Raw genomic sequence first — 19,894 nt, forward strand, 5'->3', positions numbered from 1 at the left:
ATAAAAACGTGCTTGTACATTTTGTTCATAAATCATATCTACTTCATTAGTAATAGTTCAGGAGTCATGTATTGTAATAGATGCCTTCTGAGGTTTCTGCTTACATTTTGAAATATTTTAAAGTTTTTGTTATCCATGAATTGTGATCAAATTAATTCTTCAGACAACTAATGATTTGGGGGCACTTCCAGCAGCAGTGTATTGCATGAGATCAACAGCCTGAAGAAAGCACAAGTCATGCAAAATCACATTCATGGTGTTGATTGCTGTTAGTGTAGTTGAACAGAGAAACACTCAAAGCTTAATGGGTACTCTGTGCCCTTGTCTACAGGTGCAATGTTTACATGTACTGGAAGAACATGTGTTTTTCAGATCTTTCACTAAAAATCATGCCATGGAGAGGTAGGTAACACACCAATGGAAATTAACAGACAGACAAAAGATAAGAATCAAGAACATACAGTTTTATTACAAATCAATAAAAACTAATTAATATGCAGCTATGTTACAAAGAGTAAAGATTGATTAAAGGAGAAGCAGTCAGTTTCGACTGGCAATTCTTTGGTTAAATCTAAAGCAAGATAGTGCATGAGTAGCGTAACATCAAAAAGAGTGGATGGTAATAGCACCAAACACACATGCAGATCTTACTTGGGTGAGAGGGGAAGAAATTCAAATATAAGCAGTACTGTGAGTGCCATGGATATCTTATTGAGAAAGGAGAGAATGAAAGAGGAACAGAGAAAGAGGAATGTAGGCATTACTTTTCTTAGAGTGAAGGCAAGCAAAGTTCTCCTTATGGGAGATGCTGTGAACCATCAGACTGTCCTTGACGCTAGGACATGCTAGGTAGCATGTGGTCATTACCTTAGTGGGTACTAATGTATTTGCTGAGAGCAATAGAGGTTTCCTTCACCAGAGCTCTAGATTTGCCAATTCAGGATGCATCTTTGATAGCATGATTAGATTAGGGACTGAGCAAGTAAAAGGCATCTATATTTGTGCACACCTGGCAACAGTCCTACTTATTAATGTAGCTCAAGATCAGAAAGTTCAAGGTGCAACTTTTCTTTTGCTGCTGCTTAGCCCTGCTCACCTAGCTTCTCCACACAGAATGGAATTCTGGACAGGCAGGCTGAAGACAACAGAAGACCAACCAATTGTAGATTAACTTTATTGGTAGGATGCCAGGTTGGGAAAACTATGCTAGAGTGATACTTCAAGACAATAAGGCTGAACTCGTCAATGACATGAAAAAGGGTCCCAGGCTCAATTCTTGGTATCTGTTGGGCTGGAAAAGATTTTTGTCTAAAGCCCTGAAGTGATGCTATGCTAGCCACTGCAGGCAGGACTGGGCAAGATGAACCCATGGTCTGAACCCAGAGTAAGACAGCTTCCCACAGTGTAGCATGGCAGGAAAAAAACCTGAGCTATGAGCTTACTAGGAAATTCTATTTAAATATTTTCTGCTATGAGTAAAACTAGGTAGCCTTAGGCAATTCAGTGATCCTTAGCTTCAGTCCCAATGCAAACCTTTTCAGGACTGCTGTAGATATTACAAGTTATGTAGTCCTGTTATAGAGATCTGTTTTCTATGTAAGAACTGCAGGAGGGTGAGCTGTGATTTAGGGTCGGTTAACAACCCAGAGTTGAACTGGGAAGCATAGGATTTGTGCATAAAAACTATCCAAAATTCAAATATAATCCATATTCAGCCTGTACTCTGGTTCTTGTATGCAAACTGGTCACAAAGTGGTTTATTCAGGAACATAGGCAGCACAGTGTGAAAATTGGGATAGAAAGTTTATACTCCCACAGTAGAAATAACTGTCTGAAGTACTTCCTAGTTACTGTTACCAGTAATATCTACAGTCATCTCTCATGTAACTTGCATTCACATTTCTATATGAAAAGATAACTCTTGCTCACAAGAGAATGAGCTCACAAACTGAAGACCACCAGCTTAGTACAGAAGAATATCTTTAAAATTTATTTGACTAATTGTGTTACATTCAGTATTTGATGTGTTTCTTCTGGACAAAGAGTTGGCATAAATACAAACAAGCCTTTGTGCCTTCCTTAAACAAGAGATAAAGTAGAGAGACAGAGGAACATAGCTTCACATCTTTGTATTTACAGTCTGTCTTTACAACTTAGTGGTAGGAATATTTACAGAAAATACAGTAAGAACAAAAAGGTCATGTCTTGGCAACATACAGAACTTTATACACAATTGTACATGATTTGTAAGCACATGGTATCTGTCCATCTCCTTCCAAGCACTCCTGCAAGAATCCTGATGTCCTTCAAAGATACCTTTTAACAATTGTACAACCATAAAAGTTATATTTTTGCTCATGATTTATGTTGCAGTCCTATAATTCTCCTAGACTGAGCATCTCAAATACATCATGACAACTGTATACCTCCTTGCTGGAGGTGACTACAAATAACAGGCAGTCCAATCCTCAAAGCACTCCTATCACCTCAGGATGAGGATTAGGAGACAACTTTTTTGTTTCTTTTTATAGTTGCTTTACAATTGCCTCACATACAAAATAATTACTTTGTCAGACATGCTTTCCTACAGTCTCTTCCCTGTTTGATCCTTTGCTTTATATTAAAATATCCTTGAAGGACCTCCTTAGGAAAGGTGATTTATGTTTCTTAAATGGAACTCTTTATTAAAAAGGTACTAAAAGTGGAATTTTCCTACTGAAGTGTTGTGAAGAGGATATTTAACTGTCTTGATTTATATTACCATAATGCCCTATTAAGAGGACTGTGAGCATAACACCTTTACAATAGAAACAGACTAGGTAAATATTTGTAGCCCTAATATTGTATCTCTTCAAGAGATTAGAATGAAAATAAACAGTCCATAATAAAGAAAACCAAATAAAATGGTAATAGGAAACAAGCAGCATAAATTGTAAGAAAGTCTGTTCTACAAATGTCTGTTCTTTTAAATATCCTGTTGGATGTTATTGAAATGAAAGTTGGAAATGTAAAGTTTATCCCAATGGTTCCTTTATGTACAATCAAGTCTAATGTCTCATTTGAGCTAACAGAACCATTTTGTTTTCAAATGCAACCATCTTTAGAGAGGTCTAGATAGAACATTTTATTGCAGTCAGTCAACAGCTACGCACAGGTGACAGAAATTTATCAGTGCATTTGGAAGCCTTCTCTTTTACACATATACAAAAAACAGACAACCAGTATCTGTACAAACAACAGAAGGACCACATCTTATGCAACATCTGGGAGAACACAGTGAAAGTGAGCCCTTACATATTTCCATGAATTGCTCAGTGCAGTTTGGTGGGGTCACTGCTGCATTTCCCTATGTAGCATTTTTTATTCTGCTAATAACAACAGTAATTCATGCAAAATTAGGCCTCAACACTGAGTACACTCGTGTGCTGGTAAGCACAAGTCAGGTGCACTTATTACGTGTCAAGTGGATTCAAGACAGCATGTCTGTTTTGAGACCTTTAAAAATATTAACTAAATTAAGGCTGTTTCAAGCAAATTATGAAGTCCCGTCAAGTTCTGGGGATAAATACAGACATGCATAATGGACACAATCTCCTGGAGGAAAGAAAGAGGAAAAAACTTTACAGTACAAGCAATTCTTGTAGATTCATGGCAGAGTTAAATAAACTAAAATTTACTGGAGAACAGACTTTTAAGCTTGGAAGGATATAATTAAAGCGATTGATTTAAAGTCCTGATTACCAAAGCTGACCATGCTTCTAACCTGTTCAAGAACAGCTGTAGGTTTAATTGCTTTCTTTCCCACCTTTGTAAGTAAAAGTGAAGGTTTGGTAAGTCATTAGCCATAATACAAATTACTGGCTTTGCCCAAGTACATATATGGTTCAAACAATGTAACTATGCTTACAACTTATTTTTATATGCAGATACCCAATTGCTTAGCCATTTTTTTGGTACTCATGCATTTGTCATGCTATTTATTTCATGGACTAGATGTGACAGGTCATCTTACAGAGCTGAACAGTACCTAAGGGAGTGTACAGTTAAGGGAGGTGCTCATCTTCCAGGTTAGCCTTCCCCAATTTGGTGCCCTCTAGCTGTTTGGGATTACAACCCCAAGCATTCCTTACCACTGGCTACATTGTCTGTGGCTGAGGGGTGCTGAGATCCAGAATATCTGAAGGGCACCAGGATGAAAAAGGCTGTGCTAATCTAATACTAGCAGATGTCCAGTATGAAGACAAGTCTGGATCCTTGCTGGCAGTGCTATTTGCCACTCCTGTGTGTGTATTAAGCAGAACCACCAAATATGCCAGATATTTGGAGGGGCCTTGTTACATGCACTTATTTTCAAAATACTGGCAACTGGATCTGCACCTATAGCTGATATTTATTAGCATGCTAGATCAGTGTAAAGAAAACATCAGTTGCTCAAACTTCTCTAAGAAATCCAAAGCCCTAATTTAGGTTGCTTCATACGAGTCACTTTCCTCTTCAAAAAGGCCACAGTGATAACTTTTATGAACAAAAAGTATCTCAGTTGTTGTGTAAGGACAGACTTTTTATTTCATGAGTGAAGAAGCCAGTAATGCTGCAAAGAGTAATTTTAATACAGATATACTCACTGGAAATCCTTCTTAAGATACTAAAATTTCCAGTTTCTTGTGGAGCTCTTGTTCACAAACTACTCCACATATCGTCACTAGCTTCTTTAGTATGATTCAGCCATATGAAAGAAAATAATGAAATACCACAGCTAATTTCAAAATTGCTTTTCCCTGGCATCCTAACCTTTCAAAATATAACCTTTTGCACTTTCTACTGATCTAGTTTGCTTACTGCTCTCAGTTACCTCCTTGTATATCAACGTTTAGGGAAAAAACTTTAACTGTTTTGCAAAACACTTTAAAATGGTCATAAAGAGCAACAGGGTTGACATTCACATTCTATGCTATATGCCTACCTGGGCATGAAAACCAAATATACCATATTCATTATTTTAGACAAAGGAGAGACCCAATAACCTGTGTTCACTACCATTTAGAGAGAGGTTCACTTGCTGCAGAAAACAAAATGGCTTGCCCATTGAAGAAAGGCAGGCTGTGCATGTTACCATAACAGAAATTAATGCATTAAAGCAAAGAATACTGCATGGTCAATTGCAAGTCACCTGCAGATGCATTAATTCTGCAAAGGCATATTAAATATTAGAAGTTGAGGGTTGAATCCAATATTGAACCAGAGGAGGTTTGCAAGCATGATAGGACCTCTCTTCCCCACTTAAGCCTTCTGAACTACCCAAAACCTGCCCCAGAGGGCTCCCCAGCTCTTCAGAACACATCTTGGGGGCATATGGGATTGGGGGGGGGGCTGCAGGAGGCTGAATCACCCTCCCAGATTCATCAAAGTGGTTTTGACTGCCATGCATCATATGGCTGATGGTTTAAAAAAAAATCACAGACAAAAGCATCAATCTGAGTTGCGAATGTAATTCTTGCTGCCCTACATACCTTACTATATGCTTAACTGGAATCATATTCTATTGAGATAAACAGGATTTATTTCTAAATACATATACTTAGGACTAATTTTATATTTCCACAAATACAAATGGCCATTTTTGAACCCCCCTCAATTTTGTTTCAGAGGCAATTATCTTCATTTGCAAAATGTGTAGGCTGATTTGCAAATTCTTTTATCAGATGCAGAAAGTTCTAATCAGCAACAGTGATCTGACCTACATTTAAGTATTAGCAGCAAGAAAACTCAATTGTCTAACAATTTCTTTCTTAAAGCCACATGCAGATTTCTCTGTCTAGCATCAGAACTAGACATGACAGTAGACTAATAAGTGCCACCACTGAAAAAGCAGTCCAGTATCTTTTTTCCCTTTGCCTCTCAGTAATGTCTAGTAATAGACAATGCAGCAGCCAATGAAATTAAGTGAGATCAGAGGGACTTGCAGCAATGTTACATCAGATGTTTTGTATTACTAAGAGTTACTTGGCAGTAGTGTGTGCACATATAACAACACTGCCAGCTGATTACTGCGGAAGCAATGGATCTTTTGTAATGTCTAGTTCCAGCCAAATATACTTGTAAACTTGGGATAAAATAAAATTCATTTCCAACAGGTGTAGTAATGCCGAAGTACATGATGGGGCACATACTTAGCAGATAAATTCAAGAACAAATTTATGACCTGACATTTAACTTAGATAGTTCACCGCTTCCAGCAACAGTACATAGCAATGTCTTGTACTCAGTTTTAAAACAAAGTCTGCCTTTTTGTAATGAAAGTATAAAATGTAGAATTTGAAATGTAGAACTTGTTCCCTTCTGCAAATAGCATTTACACTTCATAAATCTCTCATTCAGGTTTCGTAATAAAGCTATTTGTAGCAAGTTTTCCATCTATAAGGCAAGACAGACATATTCCTCATTTCCACAAAGGGGCTTTACATCTTTGTCTAAAAATGACAGTGGGATGTCAAGCACATAGCCATGCTCCTCCCCCTCTTCCCCTCACAAACAGCTCAGGAGTTTTACTCCAGACAGGCCAACAGCAGGCTGAAGGCATAGCAAATTACAAAAGTAAAATATACTTTGAGCAACAGGTGCATGGTACATTCACCTTGGATCTAGAGGAGGAAGAAAAGAAAGAGCCAACTGGAGATCTCTGGCTTTGGGCTCAACAAAATCTGGTACCAAGTTTGCTTCTAAGTGGAAAAGCAAGTCAACCCTCCCCCCCTCCCCCCCCCCCAAAAAAAAAAAAAGGCATTGCAAGGTCTCTGGAGAAATCTGCACTTGAGCCTAACCTGCTAGTGAAACCAAGTATGGAACTTCAGTTGTTAGTTCTATACACAGTATCTGGCATTATATGTGAATGTGGAAAATTGTGAGAAGTACACCATGTGTAGGCCTCTCTGCTACACATTCAGTCTATTGTCTATCATCAAATAATAATTGATGGCAAAAGCTTGTCCCTCTGTAGCAACTGGTGTGTGCAGCTGTACTCAAAAAGTTCGCAGGGTGGGAGCCTAGACTGAGTCCACATTGCTTCCTTGCAGCAGAAGCAGAATTCATGCTCAAGTTGTGGTTTCTTACACAGGAGTTCCAAGAGGGGAAAGATTTCTTGCATTATCATAGACACCAAGCTCTGATCTAATTGTTCAGGGAGAATATTGGTCTAAGGATTGCAGCTTTTGAGCCCAACCTCCTGGAAAAGAGAGGTATAAAACTCTGGCTCCAGCTGTTTGTTCCTGTATTTGTTGACAATGTCAGCAATTTTCTGTTTTCGACGGACATGAGGGGGATTGTACGAGTCACTTTCCAGCCTTTTTCTTCGACAAATATTTATTACTGTCTGTCTCACTAAGAAACCTTAAGTGAAAAGACAAAAAGAAAGAACAGAGTTAATGCTGCTTACTTCTCTCAGGAAGTTTATTTTTAAGACTGCTTGAGAAAAATCCTCAATACTTAAAAGGTTTTATATCTGGCTGTAGAAGATGACTTGCAACATGTTCATGCTACTCTATCTTGTGGCTCTCTGGATTGTTTTTTTCCTAGACTGTACTTTCTAAGTGCTAGGAGAAAGAAAATCAATGGTACCACCATCAAAATGTTGGTGTTATGTGCCATCAAGTTGTCTCTGACTTAATGAGATCCTATGAATGAAAACCCTCCAAAATTTCCTAACTATGACAGCCATGCTCAGCTCCTTTAAATTCAAGGCTGTGGTTTCCTTTATAGAGTCAATTCATCTCAGATTTGATCTTCCTTTTCTTCTGCCTTCAACTTTCCTGAGCATAATTGTCTTCTCCAGTGACCATCAGAATATCATGAGCATATTTGTAATTGATCTACCTAAGCTCTGGTGTCCCTTTATACATGGCCACAATTATGGAGCATCCCAGACAAAGCCTCCCAAGATTGCCAGCTTCATTGGAAAAGCAGCCCTAGGAAGATACTTAAAACAAAGTATAAAACAAAGAAGGGCGCTTTTACTTTCCAGAGAGATCATTTGTAGCCTCAAATGTAGTCTGGTGCTGGTATGGGGGAAAGCGCCTAAGGTAATTAACAGATGCTAGCAAGTTAATAATCAAATATTAATTCAAAAGACCTACCTAAAGCTCTCCTGCTAACTATCATCCCATCCACCAATGGGATGACCATATTGAATTTCCCAGTAGCTCCTTGCACTTTTACCCTGAATAATCCAGTGTTTAGGGGATGGATGAAAATAACTGGAACTTCTTTTTCAGGAGTTGAGGACCTTAAATAAAAAAGTTATCAATATAAACAAACATTTAAGGATTAAAAATGGCAGTAACTTTGACAAACATCATGTTTCAAAATGTAAAAACAATATAAATGAAAAGACGACAACAGCATCTTGAATGTTGTTTTTCCAAATACACCAGAACAGACAAAGCCTAGGTGATAATCACGACTATGTTGTCATCAAAAGTCAACAGGAATTGGGAGGTGGATCAGAAGTCTAAGAAATGAGAGCTCACTACATGTAGCCTAACTACAACCTAATGAACCACTGCATTTAATGGAAATCAAAGTTAGTATGAAGGTAAGAACATAAGAAGAACCAGGCTAAATTAACCGGACTTCCATCTAGTCCAATATTCACAGATTCTGTAGTCAGCTGCCTGTGGGAAACCCACAAGCAGGACATTAATGCACTATCAACCTCATGCTCCCCAGCAACTGGTGTATACAAGTGTGCTTCCTCTGATACTGGAGGTAGCCTATAGCTATTAGTACTCATTGACAGCCTTATCCTCCATGAGTTTATCCAATCCAAATTATGTCCAAAATGGAATTTGTCTTTGTCACATCAGCCATGACTCAGATGTTTTTACTGAGCAATCTACCACAACACTGTGCTCTCTTTCTTGGCCAGTCACCTGTAGCTCAGGTCTCATCAGTTTATACATGGTTGGGATGTTTTGGGTTCAACATGCATCACTTTATACTTCGATTGGATGATCTTTGCATTTTTGATCCTAATTCTCACATTTTAGAGAGATCATTTTTGAGTTCTTTGCAATGACTTTTTTTTAACCACCCTTAATATTTTGGTGTCATCAGCATCACTCCACTACACTCCTAACTCTAAATCATTCATGAACAAGTTGTGCATCACTGGGCCCAAGGCAAAGCTTCCTGTGTGACCCCACTGTTTCCACTGGGAAAATTTACTTCCTGCTTTCTGTTCTAGTTACTGATCTATAAGCAGACCTCTCTTATTCCTTGACTGCTAAGCTTTATTGGGCATCTTTGGGAGGAAATTTGTTAAAGCCTTTGGGAAGTCCAAGTGTACCAGAACTCCCCTATTCACATGTTTAGCAGGACTTGTTCTTCTATGTGTTTGTTAATTTTATCTTCAATAAAACTTTCAATCAATTTACTCAGAAAAGACTTTAAGTTAAACAGCTTGTAATTTCTTGGATCCCCCTAGATCAATAGGCTCATATATCATGGGTACACTATCATTAAAGGAATAATTTCCTGTCCCCACACCATAATATTTGAAAGTAGAAGTGCTATGAAGACACCAAAATATTCCTGGGTCATGAATCTCAGCTACAGCAACAGAACAACACACACATGCTACATATGAGCAGGCTAGTTCCAAGAAAGAAGGAAAAAGGGTACGTCAACACATTACTTTTCCTAAGAAGTTATTTTAAAAATTAGAGCTGGAAAGTAGAGAAATGTAGTCATACCTCAATGAGGTGCTGCTATTTGTTGTAGTTTCTACTCCAGTGCTGGTCTCTGAAACCAAGTCAGAGAGAGGGAAGTTCTCTGCAAGACAAAGATACTTACAATAGGCTAAATAGTCAGATACATTTTCATTGCAGTAGCAAGAACAATGACAAGAGAGCACATAAAATCAGAAACCAAGTCAAATTAAGTGACTTGCATTTAAAGCTAAAAATGATTAGTATCTGACAGATGTTCTTAGTCCCATGTGCTCTTTGCAGTAAAACCCCAATATTCACATACCTATATCATCATAACGTTCAACCCACACCACATACACCTTGGTTTCAGGTCCCAGTGGGGGAACAGCTCGGCCCTGTGGCAACTTCTTTGATCTGGAAGTTGGACTGAGCTGTTGCAGATAAAAAGATAATCAAAATTACAGATGCATGTACCATCTGCCCTGATCTAAATGTTTCAGGGCAAGTACCAGCCTATATCACACACTTTATTATGAACATTTTTCTGGAAACATTTATTCTGACCCTCAGCCACTGAACACTGCATTGGTGACAAGCCCAATCTTTAATACTTCCCATGGTTTTAGCATTCTTAACCTTTAATTTCTCATGCACAATAGCATACTAAGGGAAATCCCCCCACCCATCCAAATAGTGCACTTGAAGGGTTCTATAGATATCTTTACCATAAAAAATGCAGCCTTGGGAGAAGGACATGAACTGTATGCCAGTGCAAACATTTACCGTTCTAAAAATTCCATAGGAAGGCCCTTAGTTATTGCAGAATATCAGAAAATTTCACAGAATCCTTCGTAGAGCTGGAAGGGGCCAAAAAGGCCATCAGTCCAACCTCAATGCAGCTTGGACCTCCAAGTTAAATCATCCCTCTCAGATGGCTGCCCAGCTCTTCAGCTTGTTGCTAGAAAATTATTCTGTAATTATTGTTTGCATAAAAGCAATATTATTTAATTACAGGAGTTGGTTAAGAGGCAGAAGACAACCTGTATATAAAGTAGAACCCTTCACTGATCAACATAGATGTTACTTGCCCTCTGTGATGAACTGATATTGTCTGTATGATTGGGGAAGAGCTCAAGTGTCAATGCTGGCTGCTTTAATATCCCAGGTAGGAGATCCATATTGGAGTCACTTTCCTGGTCCGAGACATTGCTTTCCAATGAATCCGCTGAAAGCCAAAATTGAGTGCATGAGCTGCAATCACATTTTGGATATAATGGTTGGCAGCTTATCAACTAACTGCACTTTCCCAAAATTAGGTCAATGCACATTAATACTGTTGCTTGAAGGCTTCATCAGGTTACTCAACACTAGCCAAGTACATTATTGTAATTATAATTCTCCAAGTTTTTCTAAGTCCACACCCAATACATGTACCAGCCAGACCAAATGCCATTGTATTGGTGCAATTTTACTGTGAAAATAGAAAAATAAAATAGAATATTGCTTCTTACCTAGAAGGTTCTTTATGGGTTGGTGCGCAGAAGCACCTCACATTATCTTCCCCATTGCTCAGGAAAAGCAGGGACCATATTACTAAACTTTTGACTGTTCTATCATTATCAGAGATTCATACCCTGCCTTTCTTCCTCTTGCAAGGAATGCAAGGCAGTTCACAAGATTCTCTTCCTCTCCATGTTATCCTCACACTAACAACCCTGTGAGGGAGGTTAGGCTGAGAGTCTGTAATGCATCCAAAGTCACACAGTGACCTAATGACCAAGTGTCAATCCAACACTCTATCTAGTATGCTACACAAACTCTCATTTGTTGCAGGCTTCTCCTTGACAGTCCAGTTCATAGTTGCAACTCAGAAGAAAGGCCCACATGTATCTCCTGACTGGAGTAAATGATAAATGCACAGAATAACAGTAACAATAACAATATGCTATAGTATGTCTGACCAGTGGATATGGAAGCAAACGCCCATGGAAACAGGGTAGAAGGCTCAACAAAAAGTATATGGTATAGTTGGGATGCCTTCTGCACTCCAACACAGAAGGAAATTTCCCAATTTCTATCCATGTTCCATTCTCCATGCTGGTATGAGGAAGATACCCCACAATGGCATATGCTAAAGATAAAATCCAATAGGATGGGAGTATAATTTAGACTGAACTAATCTATTATGGTATAAGTACTTGCCAGAAAACTCTCTTTCCGAAGGAAACATCTACCATAGCATATGAGCTGGTTTTATGATGCCTGGTCAAAGGATTTGGATTTGCCCAGGTTGCAGCCTTCCAAATTCCTGCTAAGGGTGCATTAATACTTAGATTGACCTTTCAGTAGCCAGGTGACTAGTTGGGGCTACTGTGAATCTGAGTGGAGAACTGGATACTTGAGACAGGAGGTTTGACTTCCAAGGTAAAAACCCTAGCCTTTGCTGAGCTAGGGTTTGGATTTCCAAGAATAATGGTCTGCAGGAAGGAACAGGTTTACAGTTAGTTACAGTTGCTTCTTTTCTGATCTTTTTCAGCATTCTGTCTAGGAATGGAAATGGAGGCCAGCAGTACAGTTTTTCCTTTGGTCAGTTGCTGTGGAGTATGTCCACTCCTTTGATTCCGTAAGAGTGGAACTGTGAAACAAGACTTGGGAATTTATAAGTGAATCAGGAAATGAACTGGTCAAAGTAATGAGCCAAAATGGCTAGATTTCTCCAAAGGTTGCAGCACAGTGGCTCCCCTCCCCTCCATCTGATTGTTGTTGGCTCAAAAAATCCGTGGTGTGGTTCAGGGTCTTATGCTTTGATGAAGGCTAAATTCTGCTCAGCCCAAAATACCATGGTCTAATATCTAGATGAAGAGAATACAGTTTGGTACCTAGTTGACAAATCATGTACACCATGGCCATAGTGTTGTATGTATAAGGATGTGGGGGAACTATAGTTGATGTGAAAAATCTTTCAAAGGGTAGGGGTATTGCTATGCATCCTAACTAGCTGATGTTTTTCTTCTTTTCCCATGGAAGCCATTTGCCTTGAGGCACTTGCAGTAGACTCCCAGGCCTTTGTGACTGGCATCTGTACCTGACAAATTTGTTGAGGTATATATAAGGTCCAGAATAGCTTTCCAACCTCCTTTCTGTTTTGGAACAATGAAGAAGAGTATTTGCCCCACTTTTTTCTTGTGGTGGTACTGCTTCTACTGCACCTATTCATAGTAGGTGTTGCACAGGTTTTCTTACAATGTGGCTCTTGGTAATGGATGATGTTGGGGAAGGAATAAGCTTGGGAAAGGGTTCTGTCCTGAATTCTATTTAGTAGCCATTGCTACTGGTGTCTAGAATCCAGTGATCCAATGTAGAATTTTCCCATTCTGGAGTCTTGCTCTGATGGATTTGGGGAGCGGGGTGGAGGTCAGAACTGCTGTTGTCCTAGTTTGGATGACTGGAAAAAAGTGGTTGGTTTAGCAGAATTACTAATGGCAGTCATTGGATTGCAAGCATGATTTTGACTAAGCTGGTTTAAAAAATCTGTAGCTTTTGGGCCAGGAGGAGGATTAGTCAGAAAAGAACAAGAGTACATCGTGGTGAAGACATTTTCTTCTATTCTGATGAGGAAGACATGATCTGTTTGTTGTCATTGTTTTCTATAAGAAGTCCTTTTAAGGTTTTTTCTCTGACCAGATGTGCTCTTGTGAAGGGAACAGAGGCTACATTTGCTCTGGAAGCAGCATCTACATTCCAGTGCTTGAGACATATAATCTTTAGTAGTTGCCTAAAGCAGGCAAAAACTGCAGGACTGTCTCATCAGCTAAGAAGGTAAATGGCTTAAAGAGCTTTACTAGGTGTCTTTGTAAGAAAGTCTGATATAGTCCTTTATTATGTGTTTTACCCACAGATTGGAAGCTCTGGCAAAGCAGGGGACAGCTGAGACTTTTAGTGCTAATGTTGATGCTTTGTGGACTTTAATGTAGTATCAGACGTTCCCTCTCCCTTATCTCTGAGGGGAGCATCTCCTCCTTTTGGCATTATTTTCCTTGAAAATAGTGTTGCTATTGGAGCATCTACCAAAGGTGTTTTAAAGTCTTCCATAATGTAGTGTATAAAATTTTGGAGAAATATTAGCATCCATCTTACCTTGAAGGGATAATTTCCATTCTTTATGATCTTTTTGAAAGCACTTGGAAAAGCTATCTCTCTGGTCATGGGAACATTGCTGCTTCTCTGGATGATAGGTTTTTTTCCTGCTTCTTCAGGGAAGCCATTACTTTGGACAGTAAAGGCAAGAAGTCATCTTTGTTAAAGTATCTACCTAATTAATTCTCCTCATCAATTTCTATGACTGCCTCCACCAGTATCCCCCCCCCCCGACTCAATTTCTCTCTATCTGAATTGAGTTCCTGTTAGAAATGCATGAAGAAACCACAGGCAGGATAATGCCCAGTTTTAAAAAAATAGTCTGAGTTTTACTGTTGTGGTCTATGACCCTGAAGGGTCTTCCTTTGAAGTCTGCAAGGGATTGCAGACTAGCAGTAGTACTAGGTTCACCATGCTGTGTATTTTTATCCTGGGTTTTGTACAGCTTTTTATTTCTACTCTTTGCAGAAGAGTTGGAAGAAGACTTGGAGGTCTTTGAGTTGCAGTTGTGCTTTGGTGCCTGTTCTGTAATTATCCAGCACAACCTTTGTGAGCTGGGAGAGTACAAGTTCATTTATTTGAGGAAACCATTAAGAGTGCAACAGAAAGTTTCTTAGTGCCTTATCTGGAAGTAGAAGGTGTAGGGGTACGAAAGGTTGTACTCTGGTAGCGCAGAATGCAACTGCTATCCAAAATGGCCTCTTGCTTAGGGCAAGGATTTTCCAGCAGAAGTGGAAACTTCCTCAAGTTCACCTTCCTGATAGTTTCAGTGCCCGGTATTTATTGAGCTGATTCCTCCTTCTCTGAATTCAATTCTGGACTGATGGTGAGCTCCACATCATCTTGCAAGAGGGTGGCATGGTCCAAAACCTCGGATGTGCTGACACCCTCCACCTTGACTGCTTCTTCCCTGGTTGTGATGCTCCTTTGATCTTTGGAGAGATTCAACAAGCTGCCAAAGCCTACAGACTGATGTTCTTGCACTGGCTTCTTTCCTTGCACTCCAGTTATAAGAACCCCTGCTTTTGTCTTTCAATGGTTTCCTAATAATCTGGAGATGTGTGCTTGTTTTGCCCTTTTCTACAGTCTTAGGAAATGGTTTTAAGAAGTGGAAAGGCAAAGTGTGAAAACATAAAGAACTTTTTTAAAAACAGGGAAAGGAAATACAGAAAAGATTAAGATTTTAAGAGGTCAAGAAAGATGAAAACAAGTGAGTTTGTAGAAAGTAGAGGGTTTGTCTTGAGTGAAACGCAGGATCTAAGAAGTAGGGAGGAACCAAGGACCAACAGATTACACAATTGTTTTGTCACATTTCCTGGGCAACAGGAGGCAACAACCCATTTGGGATGCCTTCCACATATTAGCATGGAGAAAGCTGCTTTATATTAGAATCAAACTATTAAACCATCCAGCCCAATACTCTGACCAACAGCAGCTCTCTATGCATTCTTTCCTGTCACCTGGTCCTTCTGAATGGAAATGCCAGCAATTGAACCTTTTTCTTCCACATTCTCTAGGAAACCTGGGTTGTGTAGTATTTTGCAGTAAAACTGGGTATCTATTAAGAGTTTAGCAGGTAACGACTGCTTTTCATTTTTTATTTTTTTTTTTTTTTGCAATGTGTAGACTACAGAAATAGACACAGAGAACTGAAGCCACCTGTGGCTCCCTATAACACATTTCTGAAGCACTAAGGTGGGGTGGGGAATCATATTGTACCTCGTGTGTTACAAGGTACAGGTGGACAAACACAACATTTTTCACATGTACCTCTCTAGTGCAATGTATGATGCAGTCCTAATAAGGCCAAAACATCTCTGGATCAGCTACAGAACCAACAGAGGCACACACAGAACACACTTACTTAAGGACTCCACAGGTGAAGGAACGACAAAAGCTATTTCTGTAAGAGCATCTGCATAATATAGTGCTTTCTTTTGCCCATTGAAGATACTTGCCCCAAAGTCTTCTAAAGAAATAATTTCATCTGAGAATGAAAGAAATAAAAGGATAGTCAGAGGGAAGGTCTTTCTGTTTGCTGATGCAGCCTGTCAATACAGCTTTATTTCTCAAGGATTTTTAGCTCTTCCTCCTGCTTTAATACTTAACTCTAAGTGTGCTTTCCAACCCAAACTCATGATTAATTATCTGTTTCAAGCAAAGATACAGTTGTGTGCATACCACCTACAGATATATTCAAGGATGTGTGAACCAGGACTACTTATCTTAACAAAAGCATGCAAAGAGCAATAATGCTGGATCTCTCTGGCCATCTCTCTTCCTAAAGTCATACATAATTTGGAAACTCGTAGATCCCTTTCCTGCAAATCACATTGGGATGATAGTGCAGTGAACATACAGTCACCCCTCTTCTTCATATCCAGTGCACAATTTTCTGCAGGGAGCACTGAATTAACTGGAGGGGAAGGAAGAACTGCTTCAGAATGTTATCCCTTTCTGGAATATTAATAGCACAGATTATTAAAGCACAAAGAGCTCCCTACAAAAAGCCTCTCACCCTGCTCAGATCCCTCCTCGTCACAGAAGCTGTTAATGGACCAACTAGTTGAAACATGCCCTGTCCATCCAGGGTGCTTTCCCACATCAATTGACCAGCCAAGAGAAAGCAAGAACTCTAAGAAATGTGGTTGAACGTTTTTGGAAGACTCCACATTCTTTAAAATCTGGAAGGAAAAAAAGTATTGCAGAAAGAACAGAACACTGTACATGTACTTTAAAAAAACACATTATCTTCCCCAATTTTAAGGTGTTTGCAGGTGAAGTCCTGAAACTACCTAGTTAGTTCAACAAGTTAAGATGTAAAGTAACTGTATTGTACAAGTAATCTCTATCAGCAAGAAAGGAAGCACATGCCACCTATGCTAAAAGAAAGAACACAGAATGTAATGATAAGCAAACCAGGAAGCTATGGTCTAAGCAGGATCTGGTACTGGTTTGATACCATTTCAAGGCAGTGTTTAACCACAGATCAAAGAACTTGGAAAATCTGGTTTAATAAAACAATTATAGCTTCCATGAAACTAAGAACATCAGGAAGAAAGCTTGTTTAAACCATTGTTTATCAGATGGAACATACTATATCTGAATATCATTTAAAAATATCATTTTTTCCTTTCCTTTTTTATAGTAGTAAAAAAAATCACCAAGTATGAACACAAAATTCAGAAGCTCGAGGAGTTTGAAAACACCACTTCTACTGGGTAGAAAATATGGCTTAGATTTTCTATACAACACTTTCCTTTTCTCCGTAACTAGGAGAACCAGAATAACCTATGAAAAAATAGTCTAAGAATACATAATACATGTTCTATACAAATATGCATAATTTACACAGACTACAAATTCCAGCTTTTATTAACACAGAACATGTGTTATTATGCAGAATTTTGATTTGTCTTTCTTTCAAAACACAAGAGTGCACCTAATCCTGACATGGTCCTATTCTTTTTATAGAAGTATATTTCAACAATGGTACATTAGAGCTAACCTTCTACAGTGAAATATGAAGCAAAAATAAGGAAGGTGTAAGGACAGGTTTCTGTGAAACTGTAAAGTGCTATCTACATTGATGATACTACATAAATGAACAACAATTTTCTTTTCAGATGGCTTAGATATTGGGTGGTTACATGTAATGCTAAACCATGGCCCAACATTAAACCATGGTCCACGTGCACAAGCTGGAAAAAGTCAAGCTAGCCAAGCACTGATTGAAAAACTTTATTAAACTAATTAGGTTTGGTTTAAACCTGCTTGACTGATTCTGAATTCAGTAAAAGTGTAACCAAACTCTAAGGCCTCCTCCTGGCAGCATGAAAGGATGAAAAAGCATATGAACCTAAACATTTGCTCAGGGTTGTTTTAGCTTATGAATGCAGCATAAAACCATGGCATAATATTAGTTGTGAACAGGCAAGAAAACTCTATATGTAAAGCACTGCATCATAACATAGTACAAGTCAGTTCCAGGGCTCACAATTCCAGTGATACAAAAGCTCTCCTAGATTGCCAGCACATATATTTTTACTATCCCGTGTATTCTCACCAATTAGTACCTGCTGTTTAAAGTAAAAGCAATCCTAAAGCAAAATAACATGTTACTTACTTCTTGGCTTGTTTTTTGGCCTGCTTTCATATAGAAGATGAAAACAGTATCAAAAGGACGACATGGTAGCAAATCCAGGTAACCAATGTCATCAAAAAATCCAGGTAGAGAAGAATCAAGTGCAATCAGGTGAGGAGGTAGTCTGCTGTTAGCAGGTTCCTAACCAACAAAGAAGCAGTAAAGCTTTTATACTTCTACATGTCCTTCTGTAGTTATTAATGAACTATAATGAGCTATTTGAATGTGTTAATATACAACAAACTTATTCAATAAGATGCATTTTTTTGCTTGTTCGGGGGAAGAGCTCATATCAGTAGTCCCAGAGCACAGTATGAAAGCATATGATGCATAAGGAGATCCAGTCTGATCCATGTCTGCGCATGGGGCTACTTGGGAACTGTGTATCCATGTACCTTGCCTTCAATTTCATGATAGAAGAAACACGGAATATTTCTATAATGAGTATATCTGAAAGTCTGGCATATAAGACCCTCTCCTTCACTCTCACACTCAATCTTCCATCTGCATAGATAAATGGCATCACAATAGCCAACTCTTCTGAAAATAATCTGCATAATATTTGTTACTGTTTATTGTTCTGCTTGATTGCATAAGTTCTGCCTAATAAAGAGCATAAGCTGTTGGAACCAATGTTAAATAATAGTCACATCAACTGTGATAGTTGCACAAAACAAAACCACACCACCTGTATAATGTCAAGTAAAGTCTCCAGTCACCTTCAGTGCTTCCAGTGACAGAAATCCAAAGTGAGAGAGGAAGAGGCGTGCTGTTTGGAACTCCTGTGCAGGAGGTGGTGGCTTACACTCTGTAACTGGATCAGGGAAATTCTTCCTTCTCCATTCATCCTCCATCTGCTGATCTATAGACTTCTCATAAAGAACTTGCTGATCCATACCGTTTCTCAGCTTCTCATGCCGCTCCTCCAGCTGAAATGTATTTAACACTCTCATTTCAGACATCGAAATTTGCTGAGTGCAATAGCAACCCACTAAGTGTGGTAGTACCTCCTCTGGGAAGCTGAACAATACTGGAGCTGAGTACCAGTAAAAGCTGCTTCATATTTGCTCTTACATTCTAATAAAATTCTGACAACTGATGTTTATCAACTGTTCAGCCCTTACCCTGACTTTTCATCTCCACAGGATACAGAAGGAATAAAAACCCTATGCAAGAGTTTGCCTGCACATGGGCAGAGCTAAAGTGGGGAGGGTCATATGTAAGCCCCATCTCCTAACATTTCTGTAATCCCCTTAAATCAGTGGTAGCCATGAAGTTCACTCTACTCCATTCAAAAATATTTTTAAACCCCTTGGAATATGCTAGAGTAGTCTTGTTTTCCTTTCTAACTCTAAATTTTCTCTTTCAGTGCTCTGTATTTTTTGCCTTGCTATTTCTCTCTTCCTCCCAGCCTCTAGCCTCACAATTTCTCTCACTAAAAACTCCTTAGCAAACTTTTGACTAGCCAGGTCCCCAAAGCATCTGTTATGCGACTAGCCAAATTCTCCATGAGAGATATTTTGTAGTGGTACATAGCAGGGTCTTTGATTCCTAAATATATCCATGGGTCTGAAAAGACTGGTGATGCCTATTCTCGATCTGCAAAGGTTCCTGTAAGACAAGGTTCTCAACCAGGGAAGTTCTGTAAGCTCTTACAAGGCAGCTGGGTATGTGGGGGTGTTGAAAGGGAGGGATGTATCTGTACCCACATCACCTCTTCACTTTAGTTCTATTTGAGTACAGATAAATGCCTGCACAGGGTTAAGGACAGCGGGATATTCTGTCCCAAACTGACACCAACATCTGCTTCAGCAATGCTTGATTTAGTGTTGGGGATAAAATGGAAAGATGGATAACCTTGTACACTGTTGTTCTGAATTCCTTGCAAAGGAAGAAAGGCATGCTGTAAATT

At 39.0% G+C, this 19,894-nt stretch overlaps 1 protein-coding gene across 6 annotated transcripts in view; it reads right to left on the minus strand.

Moving 5' to 3' along the window:
* Positions 1–1,967: 1,967 nt before the first annotated feature.
* The window catches only part of RALGAPB (Ral GTPase activating protein non-catalytic subunit beta), a 92,529-nt gene continuing 74,602 nt past the window's right edge, over positions 1,968–19,894 (minus strand). For 5 of the 6 annotated variants that reach the window (XM_044447626.1, XM_044447627.1, XM_044447625.1 and 2 more), the window contains 9 exons: positions 18,702–18,911; positions 17,965–18,123; positions 16,357–16,522; positions 15,703–15,825; positions 10,790–10,926; positions 10,024–10,132; positions 9,744–9,822; positions 8,127–8,275; positions 1,968–7,383 (listed from right to left, as the gene is read on the minus strand). In XM_044447626.1, coding sequence (XP_044303561.1) covers positions 7,190–7,383; positions 8,127–8,275; positions 9,744–9,822; positions 10,024–10,132; positions 10,790–10,926; positions 15,703–15,825; positions 16,357–16,522; positions 17,965–18,123; positions 18,702–18,911 — 1,326 coding nt within the window. In that variant the 3' untranslated portion in view covers positions 1,968–7,189. Of the gene's footprint in view, positions 7,384–8,126; positions 8,276–9,743; positions 9,823–10,023; positions 10,133–10,789; positions 10,927–15,689; positions 16,255–16,356; positions 16,523–17,964; positions 18,124–18,701; positions 18,912–19,894 lie in introns of those variants that run through there. The other variant, XM_044447631.1, reaches the window with a different exon arrangement.

This window comes from Varanus komodoensis, unplaced genomic scaffold, assembly GCF_004798865.1.
Source record: "Varanus komodoensis strain SLA01 unplaced genomic scaffold, ASM479886v1 scaffold52, whole genome shotgun sequence".
Lineage (NCBI taxonomy): Eukaryota > Metazoa > Chordata > Lepidosauria > Squamata > Varanidae > Varanus > Varanus komodoensis.